At 44.7% G+C, this 25,451-nt stretch overlaps 1 protein-coding gene across 1 annotated transcript in view; it reads left to right on the forward strand.

Moving 5' to 3' along the window:
* The window catches only part of SPATA16 (spermatogenesis associated 16), a 479,311-nt gene that overhangs the window by 264,977 nt on the left and 188,883 nt on the right, over window positions 1–25,451 (forward strand). The window contains exon 7 of the mRNA XM_086942587.1: window positions 20,237–20,383. Within this exon, the coding sequence (XP_086798713.1) occupies window positions 20,237–20,383 (147 nt within the window). The remainder of the gene's footprint in view (window positions 1–20,236; window positions 20,384–25,451) is intronic.

Raw genomic sequence — 25,451 nt, forward strand, 5'->3', positions numbered from 1 at the left:
TACCAAGCATGAGAGAAGCACTGGGATTGGCCTGAGTGGGCAGATATGACCCTAACTCAGGCACAGGAAGTCTGTGCCATTTTGCCCCTGGAATACAGCTGGGTTGGAGACACCTAAGTGCACATGTCCGTTTGGCCGCCCTAAGATCGTTGGCTAAGCCGACATTCGCACTTGCAGTCGCCCAACATTCCTACTCCTTGCCATGGTCCGACCCAACCCAGCCCTAGACTGGCATTGGCGCAGTCAGTAAAATAAAATTATAATAACATTCTTTCAGTATGATTTTATTTTTGGCGGCTCACAGTGAGGCGATGCTCCTCCGCCATTACGGAGGAAGCACCGCTGATAGGCGGAAGATCTGGATACTGGCCTTCGGTGGTTTGTCCATGATAATCTTGTATCACAATATTCAGAGCCTCAATATCCAGGACTACAATCGATGTTTGATCATGTATCAAACAATCATTTGGGCTGTACCATTCGACATTTCTCCTTTAAACGTCAAATGTCAATGTTTTATCAGGAAACTGGGAAACAAATGTCTCAGGTGCAGAACAAAAATTCATACGGGCAATCTTGGGGCCTCAGTTGGTGTCCTGCTCCAGGGCAGAGTTTCTACAATGGCTCCACTCCGGGAAACAATGAGTCATTACATCGCACTACCTTTACAACACAGTCATTACAACGCGACTGCATTTACATTGCATGCCATTACAACACAGGCATTACAACGCATGTCACTACAACACATGCCATTACAACGCATTCCATTACAACGCATTATAAGGTAAGTAATGGGGATTTTTTGTTTTAGGGTGGGTATGGGTTTGGGGGTACATGGGAATAGTAATTGTTAACCCTACACTATCCAACACTTACCCTACTGTTGCACTCACTGGAGTGGGAATAGTAATGTTTACCCCTACACTATCCAACATTTACCCTACTGTTGCACTCATTGGAGTGGGAATAGTAATTTTACCTCAACACTATCCACCCCTAACTTACCGCACTGTTACCCTAAAAGGATTATGCGTTTGAACGGTATGCGTTGTAATGGCATGCATTGTAAAATCATACGTTGTAAAGGTAGCTGCGATGTAAAAATTGCGTTGTAAAGGCATGCGTTGTAATTGTTTGCGTTGTATTGTCACATATTCTCCACTTCATATGGTGTTCATTGTAGTTTCCAGGCCACCTTTTGAAAAAATGGCAGTACATTAAGTACATTTTCTTTTGATTGTTTATGCTCCTTTGTTACTTTGACATCATAAAACGTGCTAATCTTTGTAATGATTGAGCCATATCAATGTCCCACTCCTGTACACATGCTATTACTGTTTTTATTTGTTTTAGATTGCACATACTTCTTAAAGAGCTCTGCATCTTTTTAACTGCTGAATATATTTTTTCAAAAAAAAAAGAAAAATGCGTTTTGGTACTTGGGTGCTCCTGCCACTGCAGGGAAAGCTCAGCTCATTCGCTGCCTGAGACCTAGCCATGTCAGCATGGCCCCAGAGCACACAATATCCGTCTCATGATTAACACTTTATAATCTAGAAATGCGCCTCAGTGAAGGCATCCTAAGCAAGAAACGATCTGGAGTCCCGGCTAATTACAAACGAAGCCCGAAGTGACACTGGCCAGCGCAACATTTATTTTATAATCAATACCAACTTCAAAAGCATTTATCACATTGTAAATACTGGTCTTTCTTTTCAAGCTTGTAAATTGTGTATCGAAAAAAAATTAAATTGGGGATATTTTCTGCATGTTTCATGTTGCACTTCCACTTCCCTTAAAGGCCCTCGTCATTCTTACATGCTGCAAGGCTTATGATTCTGGCCAGCTGTCAGGTGACCTTAGGGACATCATCAAGCACCTCTGACCCTTTTAACAGCACACTGCAAGATTTCGTCTTATTTCTACTATGATACATGTTTATGACAAAACAAATAGAAACTGTGGGGCATATTATCAAGGGGGTTTATATCCGCTTTTTTGGCTTTAAAAGCCAAGAAAGCGGAGATAAAATTATCTCCCTATTACCAGTTAGCGACTGCTAGTAGGAGATAGCGACCATCTTGGGCCCCGCTTTGCATGTCAGTGATATTTATCACTAATGACATGCCAAGTGGGCGTGCCAAGATGTTAGCGACTGGAAACAGTCGCTAACATCGCTATCTCCTATTACCAACTTTTGGAGATATTCGCGCTAAGCGCGAATATCTCCAAAAGCTAACGCCTGCCCAGAGCAGTTCTTAGCCATGTTATCCAATGGGAGGTGGATAACATGGCTAAGAGCATTAGCTCGGTAATGCATGAATATCGCTGACTTTTCAGCGATATTCATGCATTTCGGCCTCTTTTTATCGCTTAGGAGATAAACCTTGATAATAGCAAGGTTCCTAAGCGATAAAAATCGCCCCAGCTCGGCGATAAAAATATTGCCGCTAAACTAACATAGCGATAATTACGGCTAGTTGTTGTAATATGCCCTTGTATACCTAAATGCGCTTTTTCAGATACAATGAAAAACTTGCAATGGTGTGGAAAATAAAATAAGCCTTAGCAAAGCAAATAGGTCTGACTTGTGAAGAACAATTGGAAAACGTCAAAGTGAAAAACAGCTCGCAATATTGTTTTTCTCTGCGTTTTATTTTATTTTAGGAGCATGCACTTGTACTAGGAAATAAAACAGTAAACACGCATAAAGGGTAGTTATATATTTTGTGAATATTTGTTTTAGTGGATTTGTTCACGTGTTAATACAGTACTGCCAAAGGTAACCTAAATAAATTAGTGCAAATTCTTGCCCGTGCAATTAATCGGTAGTAATGGGAAAGAAAGTGAGGCCTTAACTGCAAATGCAAAGTCTAAGCAAGTGCAATACGCTTATGGTAGCTTTAGAAAAAAGGCCGTATTTTGCTCATGTTGTCAATTCACCACAATGCTAGGAGTAGCAGAAGTGACATCTACCAAATGGTGACCTTGTCTACAAGATAAGCAGGTGTGCTGGTTATGATGGCGACAGAGACATTTACCACAATGGCTACAATTTGTGAGCCCTGTCAAAAGGCAGCAGACCACTGTACATGTCAAAGACAAGCATAAAGGCAATGAGTAATAGGAGAGGCAGCTGGGTTGTGAACATTAAGGGCCATATGTAGGTAAATGGCATTTACCGAATCGTAAATACCGAATTTTACCGATTCGGTATTTACAAATCGGTAAATGCCATGTAGGTAATTATTCGGTATCAATTACCGAATCGTTATGATTCGGTAATTACCGAATCGGTATTTACCGATTCAGTAATTGCCATTGATTCCTATGGGCCTTGAGGCCCATAGGAATCAATGGCAATTACTGAATCGGTAAATACCGATTCGGTAAATTTACCGAATTGTCAAGGGGGACAGGGTGTCACTTTGACACCCTGTTGCACCCCTGATTCTGGCTTGTGTGCCATGTGACACACATACATGCCCTTAGGGCATGTATGTGTGCCACATGGCACAGGTGTACATGCACAGATGTGCATGTACACAGAAATTCGTTATTTACCATGCAATAGTATTTCATGGTAAATAACGAATTCCTAAGGGCCTGTGGCACTGTTTGAAGTGCCACCTACATCCCATATTACCGATTCTGTACATTTACCGATTCGGTAATTTACAGATTCGGTAAATTTACCGATTCAGTAAATATACAGAATCGGTAATTTTCTGGCCCCCTACATCTGAAACTACAAATACCGGTCGGTAACGGCCGAAATCGGCCGTTACCGACCGGTATTTGGCCACCTACATATGGCCCTAAATGATTTGTGATGTAGTTTTCTCTAAAGAGGTGAATCTTCACCTCTTTCCGAAACTTGAGCAGTGTTTGGACAGTCTTGATGGATACAAGCATGTTGCTTCGGTTCCTGGATCCATAGATGGAAAAGGCCTGCTGCCTTTTTTTTTTTCTTTTTACACTTCTTAGTCTGCAGTTTGATAGTGTCCTTGCTGCAGGTGTGCCAAGAACCACAAGAGATGGTGGATCTGTCTGCAAGATAATCAGTGACACCGATTATGATGGCGTTGTAAATGATGCAGCTCGTTTTAAAGACAGTGCAGGCTGGCGAGGGGAGCCCCTAGAGTTTCATCAGCTCCCAAAGCGTATATTAAAGGTGCTGCAGTTAAAACGTTTGTAGTTGGATCTTGGGATTGAGCTGGTGGTCTGCCATGAGGTCAACCTACCGCCTGTCCCAGACCTTGGCTCTCTGCGCACCCTTGATGCTCTTGACTGATTGTCCTGGGGCTCCGGAGCATTTATTTAAAAAAAAAATTTGAGTGTTCAAAGCAGCCCGGTCACCTGAATTCTTCAGCTAGGTATAATGGGATAGGACTCTGGTTCTATTGTGTTGGTTTTCGGAACTGTGGCCATGATTAAGAAGGACAGGCAGGGGCATTCATATTGTGCCTCTAGAGGTGAAATTGTTGGACCGGCGCAAAACGAACCAAAGCAAAAGCATTTGTCAAGAATGTTTTCATTAATTAAGAATGAAAGTCGGAGGTTCTAAGATGATCAGATACTGTATTAGTTTAGACCATAAACAATGCCTACTAGTGATCCGACTGCATTATTCCCATGACCCGCCAAGCAGCTTCCATGAACCCAAAGTCTTTGGGTTACAGGTGGAGTATGTTTGCAAAGCTGAAACTTAAAGGAATTGATGGAAGGGCGCTTCCAGGAGTGGAGCCTGCTGCTTAATTTGACTCAACGCAGGAAACCTCACCTGGCCTGGACATGGAAAGAATTTGACAGATTAATAGCTCTTTCTCCATTCTGTGGGTGGTGGTGCACATTGCCGTTCTTAGTTGGTGGAGCGATTTGTCTGGTTCATTCCGATAGCGCACGAGATTCCGCAATGCTAACTAGTTATACGACCTGCCTCTGTCGGCGTCCAACTTCTTGGAGGGACAAGTGGCATTCAGCCACACAAGATCGAACAACAACAGGTCTGTGATGTCCGGAGCTGCACACACTGCACTGAATGGATCAATGTGTGTCTACCCTTTGTTGACAGGTGCCGGTAACCCACTGAACCCTGTTCATGATAGGGATTGGGGATTGCAATTTTTTCCCATGAACGGATGATTTAGTGAGCCACCACTGCCAGTCATTCAGTATCACATGCAATACTCCCAGAGGTTTTGTGTGTCAGGTTTCACCCTCTTAGCCCTTCTAGGCTTTAGTTTTATAAGAAGTTTACATGCTGAGAAACTATTTTTATTCTCTCATCTATAATTTGTTATTTTTACATTTTATTTAATAATATGTTCTCAATTTTATATTCCAATATTTTCATTTGTACAACTTAATTTGCTTCCTAGTCCACAGTGCATTTTGAGTTTTCCAACTGTTTTTCGGTACAATGTATATAAATATTTACATCCTGTGACTGTGAAAGCACAATTGAAATAAAAAATAAAAAATGAATCTTACTACATGGAAACAACATGTAAAATGACGTGTGGCTGTCAGCACACCACAGTTAAATAAATCAATAAAAGTTGGCAGCTTATTTAAAAACAGGGTGTGCCTGAAATAATGGAGATTCTGAGAAATAGGTCTATAGCTTCCTTGGCATTTTCCTGACATTTCCAGCAGACGAAATTATGTTTTGTTTTCTTCCTCCCCTTCCCAAAGGCTGGTGACTTTTATCCGAAGAAGATGCTAAAATGATGTTTTCTAATTTAAAAAAGAAATGTGTCTATATATATTTTTTTTAAATCTCAGGACTAACATAATTGTGTTCATACATCTTTCTTTGTGTTTGGGGATGCTTGTAGCTCTGGGTGAGTCTGTTATGAATTAATTATCCACAGTATCTAACAATACGCCACATTATTCTCATAGAACAATGGCCATGCACACATTATTTGATATATACAGGTGAAAGAGCAAAATATGTGTATTACTGTTAGCCGAAGCATCTACTGCTTGCTCGCGGCCAACCTACCACAGACACTTAGCCCCCCTGTTTTTAAATGGGTTTCCAATCCTGCAAGCCAGTGCTGACCACAGCGCTCCTGATTGGCTCTCACTGGAGCATCAGAAATTTGCTGAATCACGTGAGAGTCTCACCGGATTGTGGAAACCCCCCAAATATTTTATATGTAGTGGCCCCAGGTGAATTACCCCTGGGACACCCCAAAAAGGTCCAGGAGTCAGGGAACCCTTACACTGCCCTGTTATACCTTAGTTTTTTTTATTTAAAAAAGACTAACTATGGCTCTCCACCGCTGTTCCCTGGGAAGTGGCCTCCTTTCTGAGGAAGGCTACAGGCTGATCCAGGCCCCCTTCATTTAGCTGTGAGAGCATGATCACTATTCCATGCTCTGAGACATGCATTTGCCTGCACAAACATTTTTTGGGAGAATCAGGGGCATTGAGCACAGGTGCTGTGCAGTGTTCAGGGTGTCAAAAGCTTTCTGGCACACCTCTGTCCAGATCACCTGATGTGGCTGCTTCACGGTAGTCAGCTCGGTCAAGGGGGCACCAATGGTGGCAAATTCCTTGATGAATCTCCTGTGGTATCCAGTGAGGCCTAGGAAGGCTCTTTATTCTGTCTGCGTCTTGGGGGTCCCTAATTCAGAATGGTGTCAATTTTTGGCTGCAAGGGTTGCACCTTGCCGCCCACTACTTGCTGTCCCAAGTAGACCACAGAACTCTGCCTTATCTGGCACTTACTGACCTTTTTAGTCAGGCCAGTACTCTGCAGAGCCCAAAGTATTTCCTAGAAGTAGCTCAAGAGGTCCTTCCAATTAGATTTGAAGACTGCAATGTCGTCTAGGTAGGCGGCACTGAAGTTCTCCAACGCAGCCAGGATCTGATTCACCAACCTCTGGAAGGTGGCAGGGGCGTTCTTCAAAGCAAACGTCATGACCCAGAACTGGAAGTGCCCTTCTGATTTAAAAAATGATGACCTCTCTTTAGCCCCCTTGGTCAAGGCGATATGTGGGTACCCAGACGTTAAGTCAAACATGCTGAGGAACTTGGCAGCACCAAGCCGATCTCTGAGCTCAACAGCTCTGGGGATGGGGTGTGTGTCATTTCTAGTGACTGCATTGTACCCAGGGTAGTCCACACAGAAACTTAGTTCAAGTGTGACACCTGGAGGGGCAGTCTTGGAAACCAGCACCACTGTGCATGACCAAGGGCTGTTTGAGGGCTCAATAACCCCTAATTTCAACATCTTGGAGATCTGGGCCTTAGTGTTAGCTCTCACCTTACCAGACAACCTGTAAATTGTGTTCCTCACAGGTGTACTGTCCCCAGTATCAATATCATGGGTACACCATGTGGTAAGTCCTGGACAAGGGAGAACAAAGAGGCAAACTGCCACAGCAACTGGCAGCAGTCTCTCTGTTGATCTAGAGTCAGTGTAGAATAGAGGTTGACACCCTCTACCGACCCATCCTGCTCCTTGGAAGATAGAGGGTCAAGGAGAGGCTCACTTTCCTCTTCCACCCCATCATCAGTAAACAGGAGCATGGAAATCACAGACCTCTCAAAGTGGGGTTTGAGGTGATTCACATGCAGGACCTTCAAAGAGTTTCTAGGAGATTTGAGGTCCACCAACTAGGCGACATCGATCTTGCTCTGATTCACCTCATAAGGCCCTGACCAATTGTCTTACAGGGCATGGGGCTCCACTGGCTCCATTACTCATACTTTTTGACCAGGCTGAAACTGAACCAATGTGGTATTCTGGTCAAACCTGCTGTTCATGTTCTTCTGGCTAGCTTCTAGGTTCTACTGTGCGAGTTTCCTGAAGCGGGCTGTCTGGTGGCGGAATGCCAGCATGTATCTCACTACATTTTGGGGTTGCTTCTTAGGAGCTTCCTCCAAGCCTTTTCTAACCAAACTGAGAGGTCCTTTCACAGGTTGCCAATAGAGAAGTTCAAAAGGGCTGAATCCAACCTCTTCTGTGGTACCTCCCTTTGGGTGAACAAAAGACATGGCAGGAGGATGTCCCACTTGCACCTCATGGGTTCAGATAGGCCTATAATCATGACTTTGAGGGTGCGCTTGAACCTTTTCAGCCAACCTAATAGTTTGAGATGATAAGGAGTGGTGAACTTGTAGGTTACCCCTTACTCTTTTCAAATAGCGTTCTTGTAATTGGAAATGAAGTTGGTGCCCTGGTCCGATAACACCTCCTTGAGGAAACCCACATGGGTAAAGATCCCCCTCAGTGTCTTGGCCACTACAGACACAGTCACTGTCTTCAGAGGAATAGCTTTCAGGTACCTAGCAGCATGGTCCACCAAGACGAAAATTAATATGTTGCCCACGGACTTCTTGGGATTCAGAGGCCCTACAATATAGATGCCAACCTGCTCAAAAGGGATGCTAGCAACAGGAAAAATTTGTAGGGGGCCTTGCACTCCTTCCCTGACTTGCCAATTGCTTGGCAGGTAGGACAGGACCTACAGAACACATCTGAGGCCTTCCTCATTTGAGGCCAGTAAAAGTGGGTGCCAAGTCTGTCAAAGGCCTTGTCTTGTCTCAAATGACCTGCCAGTAGCACATCATGAGCCAGACCCAGTAGGAAGGACCTGAAGACCTGGGGTGCCACCAACACACGGGTTGCACCAGGCTAGGGAGCCTTAGGCTCACTATAAAGGAGATCATTTTCCCAATAAATCAGGTGCTTGCCAGAGGCGTTCCCAGCTCCCTGGGTTTTGGCCTGCTGCTGAAAACCCACAAGAGTAGGGCACTCCTACTGACCTTGCAGAACCCTTCCCTGGAGGGACCTCCCTCCTGCTGCCCATGGATCAGCTCAGGCAGTGCCCCGAGTTCAGCTACATAATCCCTTGGAGGTATCAGAGCTTTCTCCTCAAGGTCAGGCTCCTCCCAGACCTTGGGAATCTCAGGAATGGGTTTACTATGGCCCTTGCCCTTCCTCTTTTTGGCAGGTACCTGGGCCATTCTTCCAGAGTCCAAGTCCTCCTCACCAACCTATCGGGCTCCCATGGGCCCTGTGATCAGGCACACCCACTCACGCAACCCCATCATCTTCAAGTACTACCTGAGCTCCACCTCCTTCCAGAGGGTATGCTCCAGGTAATTGACAATCCACAGGAATGGATGTACTCACAGTTACCTTAAGCAGACCTGAGACCCCCTCCCATTCAAAGGGAACCAGAGCCACTTGGTAGTGGCTCTCGTGATTGTCAGCTGCAACAACTTGGTGGAACACATTAGGGCTATCTGCTCTTAAGTTAGCAGATGCTGCCTCCTGTGTCTCTCAGACCAACCATCCTCTGCCCATTGATGGTACCCCCTAAATGTACTTCCTAGTATTGTCAGGCATGTGGGTTCTCTGCACCATCTCTCCATCACCCAGGGACACTAGGGTAATATCTATTTTCTCATCAAACCTATCTGGGGCAATCTCCTTCTCAAGCACTACACTAGCCAAACCCTTAGACTGCTTACCAGTGGGGGGCTGTGTGTGCTTGGGACCCTTGCCATCCCCTTTGTAGTGTTCTTCTTACTGACAATCATAACACTTCATGGGAGCCTGCCCTGTAGGCCTACTGTAGGTAAACCACTTCTTTTTCTTATCAGCAGTGGGATGGGAGCCCTGACCTCCAGAACTAGTTTTGGGGTCCTTTAGGAAACCCCTTGCTCTTAGTTTATCCCCCCTCCTTCTTCTGGTAGGGACCCTGCCTACCCTTGTGGTAATCCCCTCCAAGATACTTCTTGTGGACCCTGGTGCCGACCCAGCGGTCCACTTCCTTAGCAACCTCCCTGGAGTCAGTGAGCTTACTGTCAACACAGTGTGACACCAGACCCTTGAGTTTGTGGACCCTCCTGTCAGAGGGCACCAAAGAAATGCTGCCACTGTCTTGGCTGGACTCAGAACCCCTGTCTTTGATGTTGAGCTTCCTCAGGATCAGCTTCTGAGCCAACATTTTATTTATTTATTTGAGTTTTTTATAGCGCTGGCTAGACCCGGAGGTATCAAAGCGCTTTACATGAGGTTCCACAGTGTTACAAAGTTACATCAGTTACAAGTTACATCTGTTGCTAGAAACAGTTAAAGAGCATAGAAGACAAGCAAAGTGGAGAGCAGAAGGGTAAAGGGGTGAGGAAGAAGGGTAGGAGGGAGACGAAGAGGATACTGTGCCCAATGTCCGGCTGGGTAGGTGACGGTCGAGGGGGAATAACATCGGCTACAGTTGCATAGTCAGGTATCGGAGGAACATGTCCCCACTAGGGAGCAGAGGAAAAAATGAGCGGGGGATGGGGAGTAATCCAGAGAAGGAGCTGGGACCTCAATGACTTTTGTGACTCAAAGGTGAGGCGCGACTGCTGCTGGTCCTGTTTCCCCATGTGAACACAAGGTATGTCTCTCGCCACTTCTCCCTATGAAACCACTGATTATAGCTGAACAGAGGGGCAAATTGTGGATCTAGTCCACTCACGAGCTACTGCCTCCACCGGCCCAGCACCTTAAGGCCCGGTGGCGCAGGGTACACCTAAATCCCCGGGATTCACCTGCCTTGTCAAAACAGAGACACAGACTCTTCGTCTGGCGTAGAAGATGGTATTTATTAGCTGCAGCTAGTACAGTGGTCTTAGAAGTCGTCAATACAATGAGGTGCAAAAGAGACTGCCACTTAAATCCGTGGCGCACAGGTTTATATATCATACAGCACAATGCAAAAATGCAATCACACACGAGCATGAGCTATAGGCAAACGTTATAGACAATACTTTAAGTCCAAAACAACTCAAGTTCACGAGTATGTTTGTCACTCGACCCTTTAAGCAAATCACAAGTAAATCCACACAATTCAGTTTACTAGCAGAGAAAACACAGCTGTGTGTCGTAGAAGGACAGTCGAGAAACAGGAGAATGCGTGAGACGTGTAGCGAAGGACAGCAGATAAGATAACTTAAAGGAAACAATGGTGTGAAATGACATGTAGTCCGGACGGGGATTAATCAGCTCAGACAGGAATTAGTGTACTCGGCCAGACCCTGACACTCGTTAGTAAACATAGGCGAGGAAGCCACCTGACACGCAAGGCAGAAACGAGAAAAAAATCGCGTTCGCCAAGCTGCCTGAGTGAGGGCAACACAAAATGGTGGCGATCTTAAAATGGAGGCTGAGCACGAACAAATTCGTAATTTACAGAACCTCACACGCAAGAAATTTGCGCCGTCACCAATGTAGTTCCCAGCAGCGGCCCCGCTTGCAGTGACTCTACCAGGTAGGTTATCGCACCCCTCAGTTCCAGTTATCATAGGCCACACATCCAGCAGAAATAATCAAACTATGCAGGACTGCGCTGCGAGTTCCCTGTATAGCACGCCTCCTAGAATAGGCTGTCACTCACAGCAGTGGTGCATATCTAAGGTCCATATCTACGCCATATGCCACCGGGCAATCAAGCCATGCATTCGCAAGTAAACAACCTCTTGCCCATTTATGCAGAGGCATGTAGCCAGACATTTCATTTTGTTTTCCTCCATCTCCATGGTTAGCCTTTTCTCCTCTAAGGTCTGTTTCTTTTGCTCTGCCTCGGGATTTACTTTGGCAAGTTGTAATTTTAATTTCTTATCTTACCTCCTGTCCTCCAGCTTCTCTGAAGATAGGCCTTTAGAGAACACCCTGCTTGCTTCCCTGGGGTGAACCTTCTCCCCTTGCAGACTGGTTACCCCCTGCCTTACAGGCAGTCCAAGATTCTCCTCTGAATCCTGGTCCAGCCAGCTCTTCATCATTCTCTATTGCCTCATCATCCTCCTCATCCTCTGGCATTTTATGAGCTGCAGCCCTATATTTCAACCAGGCCCTCAGTGCCTCTTGCAGCTCCAACATTTTAGTGATGCCTTTGGTAGAAACCTTAAACTCCTTGCAAAAATCCTTTAGTGGGCTCTCAATATATTTCTCCAGCTTGGCCAATTCAAAATCTCTGTTTGCAGGTGCATGTGCAGTTATGGTACCTCCAATCAGAAACATGATTCAGACAAAAGCAAAAATGCCAATCAAGTGGAAGGAAAAAGTAAAAATGGCAATTTAAAGAGTGCAGGATAAAAAATACCAAATGAGTTCAGAGACAATTGATTCAAATTGGTCTAGATATGGATGGTAGTACACACCAAATTACTGTAAGGTACTGCACAAACACAAGTCCTACCCTCACCACTGATCACCCAGTTTAGAAATCAGGTCTCTAGTTGGCAGAGGTTTGCAACCTGTTCAAGTAGGGACGGCAATCCTAGTCAGGGTAATTCACATACAAATCCTAAATTAACCTGGGCTCACCCTCTCGTAGCTTGGCACAGAGCAGTCAGGCTTGACTTAAGAGGCAATGTGTAAAGTATGTGTGCAATGCTTTAATTACAGTAGTACAGTGAAACTACCACAAAAATACTCCACTTTAGAATAATAAAGAATATTTTTATGAGTAAACAAGACCAAAAAAACAAAAAATCCAATAGGTAGAATATGAGATATGAACTTTTAAAGAATAAACTGCAGTATAGTGCATAAAAAACAATAGCACTTAGGGGTTACATGAAGTCACGCTGGATCAAAGTAAATCAAAGTTCAGGCTGACAGCGATGGAGGACAGTTTGGCAACGGGACGCACCCAGGGCCTGCTGAAAAAGTACATTGGATTGATTAGACGATGTCGCTGAAGACTCGAAGAGTCTGTTCCGACCCATGCAGTCAAGTAGATGCGTCGGTGCTGAGCCTCGCAGTCGAGTCCCGCATCATCATTGAGCCTCCCAGTCGTGTCCTGCGGTGGTGTTGAACTTCTTGGAATGCAGGCACGGCAATATTGTCGAGCCTCACAGTCGGGTCCTGCATCATCATCGAGCAGCACAGGTATGTCCTTGAATCAGCCCTGAGTCTGCATCAAAGAGCACTGTATGGGTTCCAATTAGAACAAAGTCATCAATGCACCAATCTTTGTAGAAAAACAGTTGCAGAAACCACTTTCAAGGCCTTGGACAGGATTGGCACCTCTTGGCAGGGCAAGACTCACAGTTAGCAGAGTCCAGCAGCTGAAGCGGGGATGAAGGAAGTCTGTGATAACCCAGAGACTTCAAAACAGGAGGCAAGCCAGAAAGCCAGCAAGCCCATGGAGAAGTTGGGTTCAAGGATTTATAGAGCAGGTCCAGTACTTCTCACTCCCAGGCAGAAAGCAGCAGGCAGCAAGCCAACACAGAAAAGCAGGTAGCAAAGTGATAGTCCCTCCTACAACACAACAATCAGCAGGCAACAGGCCAACACAGTTGAGCAGCTAACAAGGTGGCAGTCCCTCATACAGCACAGCAACTCTTCTTCCTGACAGAATGTCATTAGTTCCCACAGTATTCTAAAATCATGGTGTCAGAGGTCCAGTAGTTATACTCATTTGAGCCTTTGCAGTAGGAGGCTTCAAAGAGATGCTTTGGAGTGCAAAATGCCCTGCCATGCCTGCCCTGGCCCCAGACTCCCTACAGGGGGTATGCACTCCTTTGTGTGGGAACAGGCACATCCCTAATCAGGTACAAGTGCCAGCTCTGTCCTCTCATCCTGCCTCAACATGACCCATCAACATGCAGATGGCTACGCAGCCACATCTACTCTGCCTTTGTGAGTGGCTAAGTGGCTAAGGGGGAATGCAGGAAGCAGACTGTCACCCCCCCCAGATGTGTATTCAAGTGACAGGCAGACGGTACCAAATGGTTTGAGTAAGAAAATGCCAGCTTTCTGAAAGTGGCATTTTCAGAATTGCAATTTAAATCTACCTTCCCCATAAGTTATGTTTTTAAATTGTGAGTCTAGGGACACCAAATGTACTTTTCCCCATCTTGTCCAAAGGGAAACTCCAATTAGAAAATATTATAATGCAGTCCCAATGTTAACCTATGGGAGATAATGGCCTAGGGAAAATGAAGTTAAGAGTATTTCATTACCAGCCCATATAAAACTTAAAAGTACACATCCTACTTCTAAATTATACTGCAACCTGCCCTTAGGGCTGCCCAAGGCCTACCTTAGAAGTGATTTACCATGTAATAAAAAGGAAAGTTTTGGCCTGGCCAGTAGGCTAGCTTGTCACATCTGAATCGCAGTTTATACTGCACACACCTGCTTTGCTGTGGCAGGTCTGATCCATGTTTAAAGTGCTACTTAAGTTGGTGTCACAATCAGTGTTGCAGGCCCCTTGGTAGCGTTTAACTTACAAGCCCTGGGCACATAGAGTGCACTTTACTAGGGCCTTATAGGTAATTTAAATATGCCAATTGTGGATAAGCCAATGTTACCATGTTTAGTGTACAGAGCGCATGCACTTTAGCACTGGTTAGCAGTGGTAAAGGGCCCAGAACTCTAAAGCCAGCAAAAAAAAAGTCAGAAGGCAAACATTTGTGGGAAACCACACCAAGGATGCCAGGTCTAACAATCATGAACAATCGTTACTTCATTTAGCACAGCTCAAAATATATAGAAAGTGTTCTTTGCTTTAAAAGTTTGTGAATGGCCACAAACTCATGATCTCACCCTTTCCCACCCAAAAAATGGTGAGTGTATTTCTCCATCAACTGACTGGAGTAACTCCACCACCTCCACTCCTTACTTTGAGGGATTTTTGGAAAGTTGATTGTCCCCAGCAAGAAACATGCAATTGCCATCTGTCTGCTTTTTCCTAGACTAAAGTCCTCATCCTGGACTCCACCCCCTCCACCTGGGATGACTCCTGGTGGCCCGCAGCGCATGGACACCTCCTTCACCGACGGACCATGCATAAAATCTCGTCATTATACGGGACTCCTGGCTCTCAATGAACTGCCAAATCAACGCTGTTTTGTCCTCCTGCTTCCACACTCCGTGCCTGCTTCGTACGATCTTCAAGTCTATCCCCACCAAGTCCAGGAAAATGGTCACCTGTGCGCTCATCAGCAGCAGACTCGACTTTGGCAATGCACTATACACCAGCATCATGCAGAAGCTCCAAAAGAAACTGCAGAACATCCAGAACGGCTCAGCCAGACTCATCCTGAATGTCCCACGCCACATCCACATCACACGCCACCTGAGAGACCTTCACTGGATATCCGTCAACAAAACAATCACCTACAAGCTGCTCACGCACGCATACAAACCCCTCCACAATGCCAGACCTCATACCTCAACCACCGCCTCTCCCTCTACACTCCCAATAGACATCTCCTTTCATAAGCCACCTCCTTGGATCCCAGTTGATTCCAATAGGGCAGCGACGCTAGTTTCTGAATCCTACCAATACTTTCCCTCGGTTTACAGGAGGAGACACTGCTCCGGTGGCAAATCCCAGGGGGATGGGGGCACGGATGGAGAGAGTGTGTACAGTCCAAGACGCTGTGGCTCGTCTACTCAACAGCAACACTGCAGCAGGCATTCACACCAATCTGATAAATGCTACTGGCAGATATGGTACCTACAAACAAACAAATAATAAGGCTTTAGTCTAGTATTAACTCTATCTCTTAAGGTATCACCTGACAAAAGCTTTTCAAAGTCAAACAACGTTTAATTTTGTTATTTTGTTTTCATTTAGATTGCCTGTAGAGGCTCCTTTATCAAACTTTTTGAAACTGTAGCGAGTATGATTTCAGCATCAAACGCACAAGCAAATTTGGATAGGCTTCGCTTTATCCAAGTCCTCTCTGGCAGAGCCCTGCCAACAGTATGTACAAGTTAAACAAAAACACTGGTTACCTTTATTTGCAGCACTATGTTGTGACTGAGAATGGATGTTAATTCTGATTAGGCTTCCCAGCACATTTTGACAATGGAATATGAAACATTATCTACCTAGGTTGTTTGATGCAAAGAATATTAAGGATATAATTAGGAAATAATCTGCAGAGCAACTGCTCTGGATTACTTTAGGTGGGAGTAGGTACACCTTAGCTCATAAGGAAAGATTAAGGCAATTTAAATGCATTGCATGTTTTACAGAATCTGCAGCATTTTCATCAACCCAATTTAACTGGTTCTGACAACAGTATACAGCTTTGTTGTGGGTTCAACCTTAAGGGCCTGATTCACAAAGGTATACTTACACTTTTGTGTAAGTTTATGATTGTTTGCCACTCACAAAGGTATTTTGCCCGTAGTATCTTGGCAACTGCAGAGTCTTCACACATAAAAAGATAGGAGTGAAGACACTTCAGTAAAAGTTTTTGTTCTAATGTAGTACACAGTGGGAGAAACATGGAGACTTATAGTTATCTGACATGGGGGAATGAGGACAAGAAACTGTCACGAGCTTTTGAAGGCAGATTTGGGTGCGCGAACGCGCACGTTCCGTCCCGCGCCGTGCACATGCGTGCGCATATACACAAACAGCAGACAGACACTCGCTCACACACACACACCCTCTCCCCCCCACAGTCACACACACAGACCCCAAGACACATACACACACGCAAGCACGCTCACACACATACACAGCCCCCCACCGATGCACGCGCACACACATGCCCCCCGCCCTCGCAGCTCAGGCGCGCATATACACAAACAGACAGACACTCACTCACACACACCCCCTCTCCCCCTCACAGTCACACTCACAGACTCCAAGACACATACACACACGCACGCACGCACGCTCACACACATACACAGCCCGCCACCGCCGCACGCGCACACACACATGCCCCCCACCCTCGCAGATCATCAACAACGCGAAGCCACACTCACCAGCTTCCTTGGTGCGGCGGCTCCTCTCATCGGCAGCTGCAGGGCCCGGCAGCAGGACTCTTTCTCCCTCCTTCGGCACCGGGGCACAGGGTAGGCTCCTGCCTGCTCCGGTGCACCAAACAGCCACGGCTCTCCCGTGGGAGGCGGGGTAGGCTCCCGCCCTCCTACTTCCTGTTTCCGGTTGTCCCGCCCGGCCTGCCTGACTTCCTGGTCGCAGGCCGGCGGCGCGAGCTCTGAACTTGTGCAAACGAAAAGTGCATAGAGATGCAGTGCTTGCCAGACCTCATTAACTACATGGTTATGACGTGGAAAGCGCTGCTCTATTCACTCAGCCTTATTTTTAATGAAATCTCGCCCGTGTACTGCATCCATGTCGGAGAAAACAAAGCAAGTACTAGAGCTTTACAGCACTGCTCGTCTGGAAGAAGTGCAGCTTAAAACGGCTCTCAACAAATGTGATAACTACTGAGAGCCTTAAAGGCAGTTGTGGAGATGTTATGCAAGGTCTGCCCAATTATTAATTTTTTTCATGTGAACACTGTGCTTTTTGTCTTTAACTCAAAATGTTACAGCTGAGAGAGTAAGTTCAGTCATGCCCACTATACTTATGGAGACCAATCTCATGGTATGTATATACTGGAGCCACTGAAACTGAATTGCATACCAAAATGATTACATGAACGCACAAGACTAGTGCACACTTTATTCCACAAAGATTTCTCTTGCAGGGGCAGGTTAGGAATTTTCCCTTGCATTCTGGCAGATGTTTTGTTTTTCCCACTAAATAAAGGTAACACTGCCACTACCAGCATGTAAAGAAAAGCAGGACTGGATGGCCTAGTCTGGAGTCGATCGGTAGGGTTACTGCACAGCCTGACAGAGCAGGATTTCATAATGCTACAAGAAGGGCAGTGTAGCCAGTGACATATTCTTGGGAATAGAAAAGTATTGATTATAAATTCCACCACCGCACAGCGGCAGTGTACCAACAAGCGGTGGCACACCAGGTCAGGACATTGTTGCCAACCTCATGAACAGAAGTGTGCACCTATTTGCTGAGGTGCATGAAAAGTGGCAACTAATGGAAGCTTTACATCCCCATCTTGCTGCACTTCACAAGATGCTGCCGTGTTACCTCAGAGGAAGACCTGCCCTCTTGAAAAGAGAATTCACCATGTGGAAAGGGGACGTGGCCTTAGACATGCAGGGCTTTATGCAGATAAACTGCCCGAGGCCCTCCTTCAGTTTTCAGATCCCCCCCCCACCCCATCCGTTTGCAAATCGAATGTACATATAAAAATTATTTGGACACATCATTAAAATGTTTAACTTATCTACAAGAAATATTGTATATGTACTTTTTTATGCAAAGAAAATTAAAATAGCGCATAAATAAAAACACTGCCATTTACAGTACTAATAGCTCAAACTTAAATAATGCGAGACCTATTGCATTGCAAATGCTTGTTAGGAAAGCAACTGCTGTAGTGATGCATCTCATTATATGTATGAAGTGGATCTCTATGGAACAGCTTTGCACTGGAACTCAATATCAAATGCTGGTTTTGGAAACATTGGATGGCTCCAGTTATAATGCTGAAGAAAGATGTTTATCAATATTACACTATGTTATGTTTGCTTTGAATTCTCCAAAATGTACATCTGAGATCAAAAACAAAGATTTAACAAAATAGGAGAATCTTCAAATACTTTCAAATCACACTCTATCTATGCTCCTCATTACTTTGTCCACTGAACCAAACTCAACGCATCTTATAAAAAATAATTGATTGACCACTGGTGCTTTTATTCCTCCTCTTCTCCTGTCTGCAGACTATATCAACTTGGAATACAGAATATTTTGAACGGAATATTACAATCTATTTACAAAACTTGGATTGACATTAAATGTTCACATTAGCTTAGAATCTGTACAGCAACTGATAATGTTAAAGCGTACCTTAATGTAAAGGATTAACTTTTTTGGTGATAACTTCATCAAATGTCACATTATTGCTTAGTCCATTTGCTATCACTCTCTTTAGATCCAACCTGTGGTCATCAACAATGGCACAGTCAGGGTTTTATATTTGCCAAAAAATAATATTTCTACAGGGTATAATTTGACTGAAGATGTATTTTTACACTAAAGACCATATGCTGTTTCCTAGATGTATCAGGGCAAATATTTGAATGGAATGTGAGTTGATTTCTATAAACTAGAGCAGATTTACAAGAAGGTGCCGCAGCGTGGTACCGCAAGCCCTTTGGCTGCGCTATGCTGCGGCACCTTCAGAGCACAGGGATGAGACATATTTACAATACGTCGCATTTCCGTGCTCTCCCCTGCGCTGGCTCAAAACAGCTGCCATGCGCAGGCACCCTTGCACCACGATGCAAGGATGCCTTTTTCATGGGGAGATTGCTTTTGTGCAGGAAGGGGCACTACAGGCTTTTTCCTCTTTCAATGCGTGCTGTAGAATGCAGCACACATTTAAAGAGGAAAACAAAAGGAGAAATTAAAATATTTTTCCTCGTTGCGCCTCCTGGGGAGGTATAGCATTTCAACAAATTTCCAGATTCACGATTCCTCGTAAATTTGGAAATGTGTCTGGTTCTATGGGTGTTGCGTTGGAACACCCACAGCAACACCCATAGTACGCCCCTTTCACGCAAAGTGCTGCGTGTAAAGGGGGCGTATTTACAAGGACAGGAAAAGCCACGCAGGGTAGCTTTTCCTGCCCTTTTAAATATGGAGCAGTGAAATATGCCACCAGTAGGTCACAAAAAGTGACATACTGGTGGCACTGGGGGCTTGTAAATCTGCCCCTGTATGCATAACTATTGCATTTGTACCATGTACTATTGTTATCCTTGTTTCTAATTTGCTCACTAAGAATCTTACTTACCTTAGTATTTATGGCAGTGTTTATTCTCATCAGAGACTGAGGTTTATTTAACTAAAATGAATATATTCTCCGAAGACCTTTAATACTACTCTTTTACCAATAAGCACTATGAATTCACCACACTGTCTCTAGTTATACCTGCAGGTTCCATGCTCGTTCTCTCCTGAACCTGTATCTGAAATCCATGCTCTAAGAATAAACAAAATTATAGGATAAATGTATAAATTGTACAACTGCTCTTGTCTAAATACAATATTGCCCATACCCTGGAATAATGACTTGAAAGATAGTTAACTATTTTGACTGTTTAGTATATAGCTACGATCCTATATCCTACAACCTAAATCGATGCAGGTCAACATATTCCCCCAAGTAAGCTAACGATGGCTTATATAGACGCCCAAGGGCATTCGTTCGCGCTTTATCAAATCTCATAAATAAATAAATAAATAAATAAATAAATAAATAAATAAATATGATTCTCTGAGAATATATAATGTTCTATTTGATGTTACATTGTGTGGTAAACAAAATATTGTGTCTAAAAGCCTATACTAAAGACAGTGTCATCTTCTAGACCCTCAGGTCCTGCACATTCTGCCACAAACAACCGACTGGCCTCCATCTGCTTCTCAAAATTACTTGCTGACTATTGGCTTTAAAACCAAGGAAGATGGGTATTTCTTAGAAAAGATATCAAACAGGAAGCAACCAACATTCATAGGTACACTATTTTAATTAATTATTATGAAATTACTGTAAAGAAGGTCAAGTTGTAAATGAAAAATATAGTTATGATCCATCATGGCAATTGTAAAGAGGTTGAAAAATGCTTGATCAATTATAAGCTTCTTTGGTATATATCTGTATGAATTTACCCTGCCTTTCAAGAAAGTGGCATTTCTTGCAGTTAGAGGTATTGCTCTGTAGGAAAGTGGGGTATTATGTAGTGAGGCTCGATGGGCTTCACTATGCAATACCGTCATGTTACCCCAAATAGGTCCTTTGGATCCACACTAATAAATCCCTATCTTAGTCCTGGTAGTGTAACACAGAACAGTCAGGTTTTCCTAAAGGAATATGTGTTAATCATTTCAGAGTACCAACATGGACGCCAAGTAATTGACACAACTCTAAAGGAATCTGACACCAATTTATGAAAATAAAGCCGATTTTTATATTAATCTAGACATCAAATGGAGACAATGTGATGAGTATAACTGGAGTTATGAATTTTTAAAGAAAAAATAAATCAGTGCATTTCAATCTTACAAAACTTTATTGTTGCATTCAATAGAGAAAAACACTAGTGACAATCGGTCACTTGCAGGTTGAGTCCAGTGGAACACACTGGTTGTAAAGATGGGGCGGGCCTCAGGACCAGGCTCTGACATTCAGTTGAATTTTACTTGGCACGTAGGGACTTACAGGTACATGCATCAATCTCGGCATTTGCGATTCCTTAATTGCGATTTTTAAGGAATCGCAATTAAGGAATTGCAAATGCCTATGCATTAAGAAATTGCTAAATAAATTGCGATTTCTTAGAATTCCTTAATTGCGATTAGCATTTTGTGAATCGCAATTAAGGCCGAATTTTGCGATTCGCACCGTTTGCGATTCCTTAATCGCTTGATGCATGTGCCTGTTAGTGCAGAGGAGTCTCTGCTGTCCATGGTGCTGAAGTGGGAGCTGGAGGGTTCACTGGTTTTACCATTTACATGGAAATGGATGCAAAATCTCGACAACGGAGCAACTGGGGTGTTTGGATGAAGATGCTGTGTGGTTCCTTCAAGGCACAGTGTTGAACAAAGGTAGTGGTAGCCGGACCGGCCACTAACAAGCCTTGGCAGTGGCAAGCTCCGCCTTTCTGTTACTTCGACGTCCTAAAGTCTGGGGGGAAAACAGGAGCCGTCTGAAACTTGCTGAAGGTCAGGATTGTATTTCTCATGATGCACTTGACCGTTTACTTTTTGGTACTGCCGCAGCAGGCTCGATATCCAGTGATTCTTTGGTTCTGTGAACATGCATTACCTGCGCGCTGCAGGGTACTTGTACCTCTAGATCAAGGGAGTTCTGGATTTGCCTTTGGCTTGCAGAGGGGTTCCTCGTTCCTTTGGAACAAGTCTCTAGTCTGCGACGAGTAGCACTCATGCAGTTGAGGGTGGTTGCCACAGGTGCAGGTTATCGCACCTTTGGTTTGTGCAGGTCCTGAAGTGGAAGACTAGGGTCTCTTCTTTGTCCTTGGTTGCAGGTTGTTCAGATCAGAGGTGTTGGTGCCAGAGCAGCCTTTAAACGTTAGATTTAGGGGCACTAGGGGTGTGAGTGCTAGTTGCCTATGGGCTACTAGCCCTAGTGTCTAATCTGCCCCTAAGGTGACCACTTCCTGTGGAGTGTGGCACATTTTCTATCCAGAAACTACTATTCCGGCACTTTTAAAAATAGCAGAAACCTTCCTTGGCTGTGCAGACCAGGTTACCCACCCTAGGCGTGTGGTTAGCTTTCTGGGAGTGTACAACTCCTGACTATCTAATTTTCCTCCCTGCCCGGGTTACAATAATGTCTCTGGAGCAGGGGGTTGGCTTTTCCTCCTCTAGGATGAAGCCCACGTGCACATCAGAGGTGGTGAAAGGCTTTGAAGTTCACTGCCTTGATGTACCACTTCACTAGCCATCCTCTATAGGGGGAGGTAACACTTCCTTCCCAAGCAGGCCTTTGTAGCTGATTCCTGGAAATGTTCACACCTCCTGGCAGGGGGTTTGATTCCTATCTTGGCGGCGGCAGCTGAAGATTGTCAGCCAGGACACATAAAAGGCTGCGGAAACCAGGTGGGCAACTTCTGAGATAGCCTCCTGGGTGCATGCCACATCAAATCTGACCTTAGCAAAAGGTCAGGTTTGATGAGACAAGTTGTTTGAAACCAAACATGAAACCTCTCTGTGGGTTCATAATGGAGCTGGCAACTGGGGTATGCCCAGGTGCCAGCCCATGATATTCTATGACTCCTGATCACTTATAGTAGCCCCTAATGGAAGGGGGTACTACAGGGACATTTAAGCTTCACTTATATGTCCACACCGTTAAAATAATGCACTCTGCCTCCTGTGCTCAGGAGGTCTACCTTAGTGGTGAGTGACATATATGAAAAATAGTGCTGTGGCATTTCCACTCATGGTGAGGGAAAGTCAAGTTTAAGCAGTTTGCATTGCTCATGCAGTCTGCAATGGCAGGACTGCTGTCATCTGCTTAATTGGCTCAAAGGGTTGCACAATCAGTGCTTACGGCGCTGGTGACCCATTTAACTCCCATGCCTTTGCTACCACGGGGACCATCTACCAGGGATTTATTAGGGGGTTAAAGATCTTGTCAATTGCGCTACCGGTTCACATGCATCATATTTAGGGATTGAGAACTGGCACTGGGGCCTGGTTAGTAGGCTCCAGTGCACTTTTAGAGTGATAACCACTAGTATTGGAGAAAAAAGTGTGATGGTGACCAAACAAAAAGGGCATTTTCCTACATGCTCTCACAGGGCCTATTATAGGTTGAGCAGAGTGGTTTCCCTGAGTGGGATTCTGCTCATTCAATAAAAGTACCCCAGTGTACCCCAGTGTTCCTACATGTGTGATTACCATGTTTGCAAACACAAGGCCCAATCTTACCTGGAAGAAATCCCAGGCGCTAAAATTGGGATTGAGTCAGGCAAGAGCTGGGGGTACACCTGCAGCCCCCCACCACATTCGTAAAAGATGTTTCCCAAGGTGGCCCACAGTTACTGCTCCTGATACAATCCCCACCCCACACCCTCAATCTGCAACCTACATAGACCCATCCTGTTCCCATTTACCACCACTCTTAGCAGGATCTTCTGCTACTGCAGGAAGCTGGTTAGCATAGTAAGAAGGAGGGTGGCAGAGGTTGTTATAAAAAACTGAGTGGATGGAGCTTAGCGCAAGTGATTTATATCCTTATTTACTCAGTGCTCTCTACAGGAGATCATATTAAAGAAATTAGTGTATCCCTACTGTTTTTGTTGATATCACACAGTTATTGATGGTGCATATGGCTGTGTCCAAACTGTGGTGGCATTGTGTTAAAAATAATAATGGAATCTGATGCTAGGTGAAACCTTTCTTTGATTGCTCATGTCGCAGTTCAGGCACGGCCTGGCCTTGCAGTTCGGACTTGTCTGTTCCCATTGGAGCAGAGTCAGGACTGAGTTGCATATGGATGGGTAAAAACGAAGGTAGTTTAGGGCCCGATGTAGGTCGGTCGGTAACGGCCGAAAATCGGTATTTTCGGCCGTTACCGATCGGTAAATAGGTGATTGGCATGTAGGGGGCTTTATTTTACCGAATCAGTAAAATTACCGAATCGGTAATTTTTCCGATTCGGTAAAATAAAAAAACGGTAAATTTACCGATTCTGAGCCCCCCATATGTAGGTGGGACTCTTCAGAGTCCCAGGAGCCTTACCGAATTGGTATTTTACCATCAAATCCAATTTGATGGTAAAATACCGATTCCGGTGTGCATGCACATGTGTGCATGCACACCTATGCCATGTGACAGGCAGACCTGCCCTTAGGGCATATATGCCTGCCACATGGCACCCGAGCCTGTTTTGGGGTGCCAGAGGGTGTCAAAGTCACACCCCCTGCACCCTTGTGAAATTCGGTATTTACCGATTCGGTAAATACCGAATCGGTAATGCCCATTCATTCCTATGGGCTTCAAAGCCCATAGGAATGAATGGGCTTTACCGATTCGGTATTTACAGAATCGGTAAATACCGAAATCATCCGATTCTGTATTCCAGCACATCTGGAATACCTACATGTCGACCCCATAGATTTACCGATTTTTAATTACCGAATCGGTAAAATTCGGTAATTGAAAATCGGTAAATCTATTTTACCTACATCTAGCCCTTAGTGTGTAAAATCACGATGGGCTGGGAAGCAGCCCCAACTGATTACCAGTGTCTGAGATGAATTCAAATGTTCCATCCATGTCTTTTTTGTATGCTTCAGTGTGACATCCTAAGTTAGATGGGTTTGCCCAGATGTGGATCTCCTGCACACTGTGCCACTTGAACCAAGCTATACCCAACTGATGAGCCCTAATAAGGTTGAAACTGGTCTTGGGTTGCTTGTTTTCTGGGTCAGGGAAGACCAGGTCTGGCAGTTTGGGCTGGAATATTCCCATTAGAGCAGAGTTAGGACTGATTTTAATATTGCTGAGACTTAACTGAAATGGCATGGTGTCAAAAAAAGCAATGGACTGGTATGCAGCCCCGAATAATCACCAAATGCAAGAATGTTATCAATCGCTTCACTTTTTGCATACTTCAGTATGATACCCTAAGTATAAAGTGTATACAGGAACTTTTCAAGATACTAAAAGAATTCACCAATCCCATAGTGAGCAGCACGGTTGTCCCCCACATGCAAGAGTTATGCGATAATTTGGCCACCCACTTCAGAGAAAAGATAGATAACATTCATAACTCCTTGGGGGAGGAGAGGCCTCATTGGGTATCCAACCTGAAGGGTAGGGACCCCTCTTCACCTAAGCTCAATTAATTTTCCTTCATTACCACTGAGCAAGTAAGGGCGGCAATTGCAGTAACAAAGTCAAGGTCAGAGTCAGAATGCACCCCTCCTTTCTTCATGGCAGAATTAGCCATGGTCTTAGTTGCCTCGCTCTCGGAGGTTTGCAACATCTCCTTGGACACTGCCACTTTTCCAAACAAGTGGAAGAAAGCACTGATCAAACCTCTCCTGAAGAAAA

The sequence above is a fragment of the Lissotriton vulgaris genome, chromosome 11 (genome assembly GCF_964263255.1).
Source record: "Lissotriton vulgaris chromosome 11, aLisVul1.2, whole genome shotgun sequence".
In the NCBI taxonomy this organism is placed as follows: Eukaryota; Metazoa; Chordata; class Amphibia; order Caudata; family Salamandridae; genus Lissotriton; species Lissotriton vulgaris.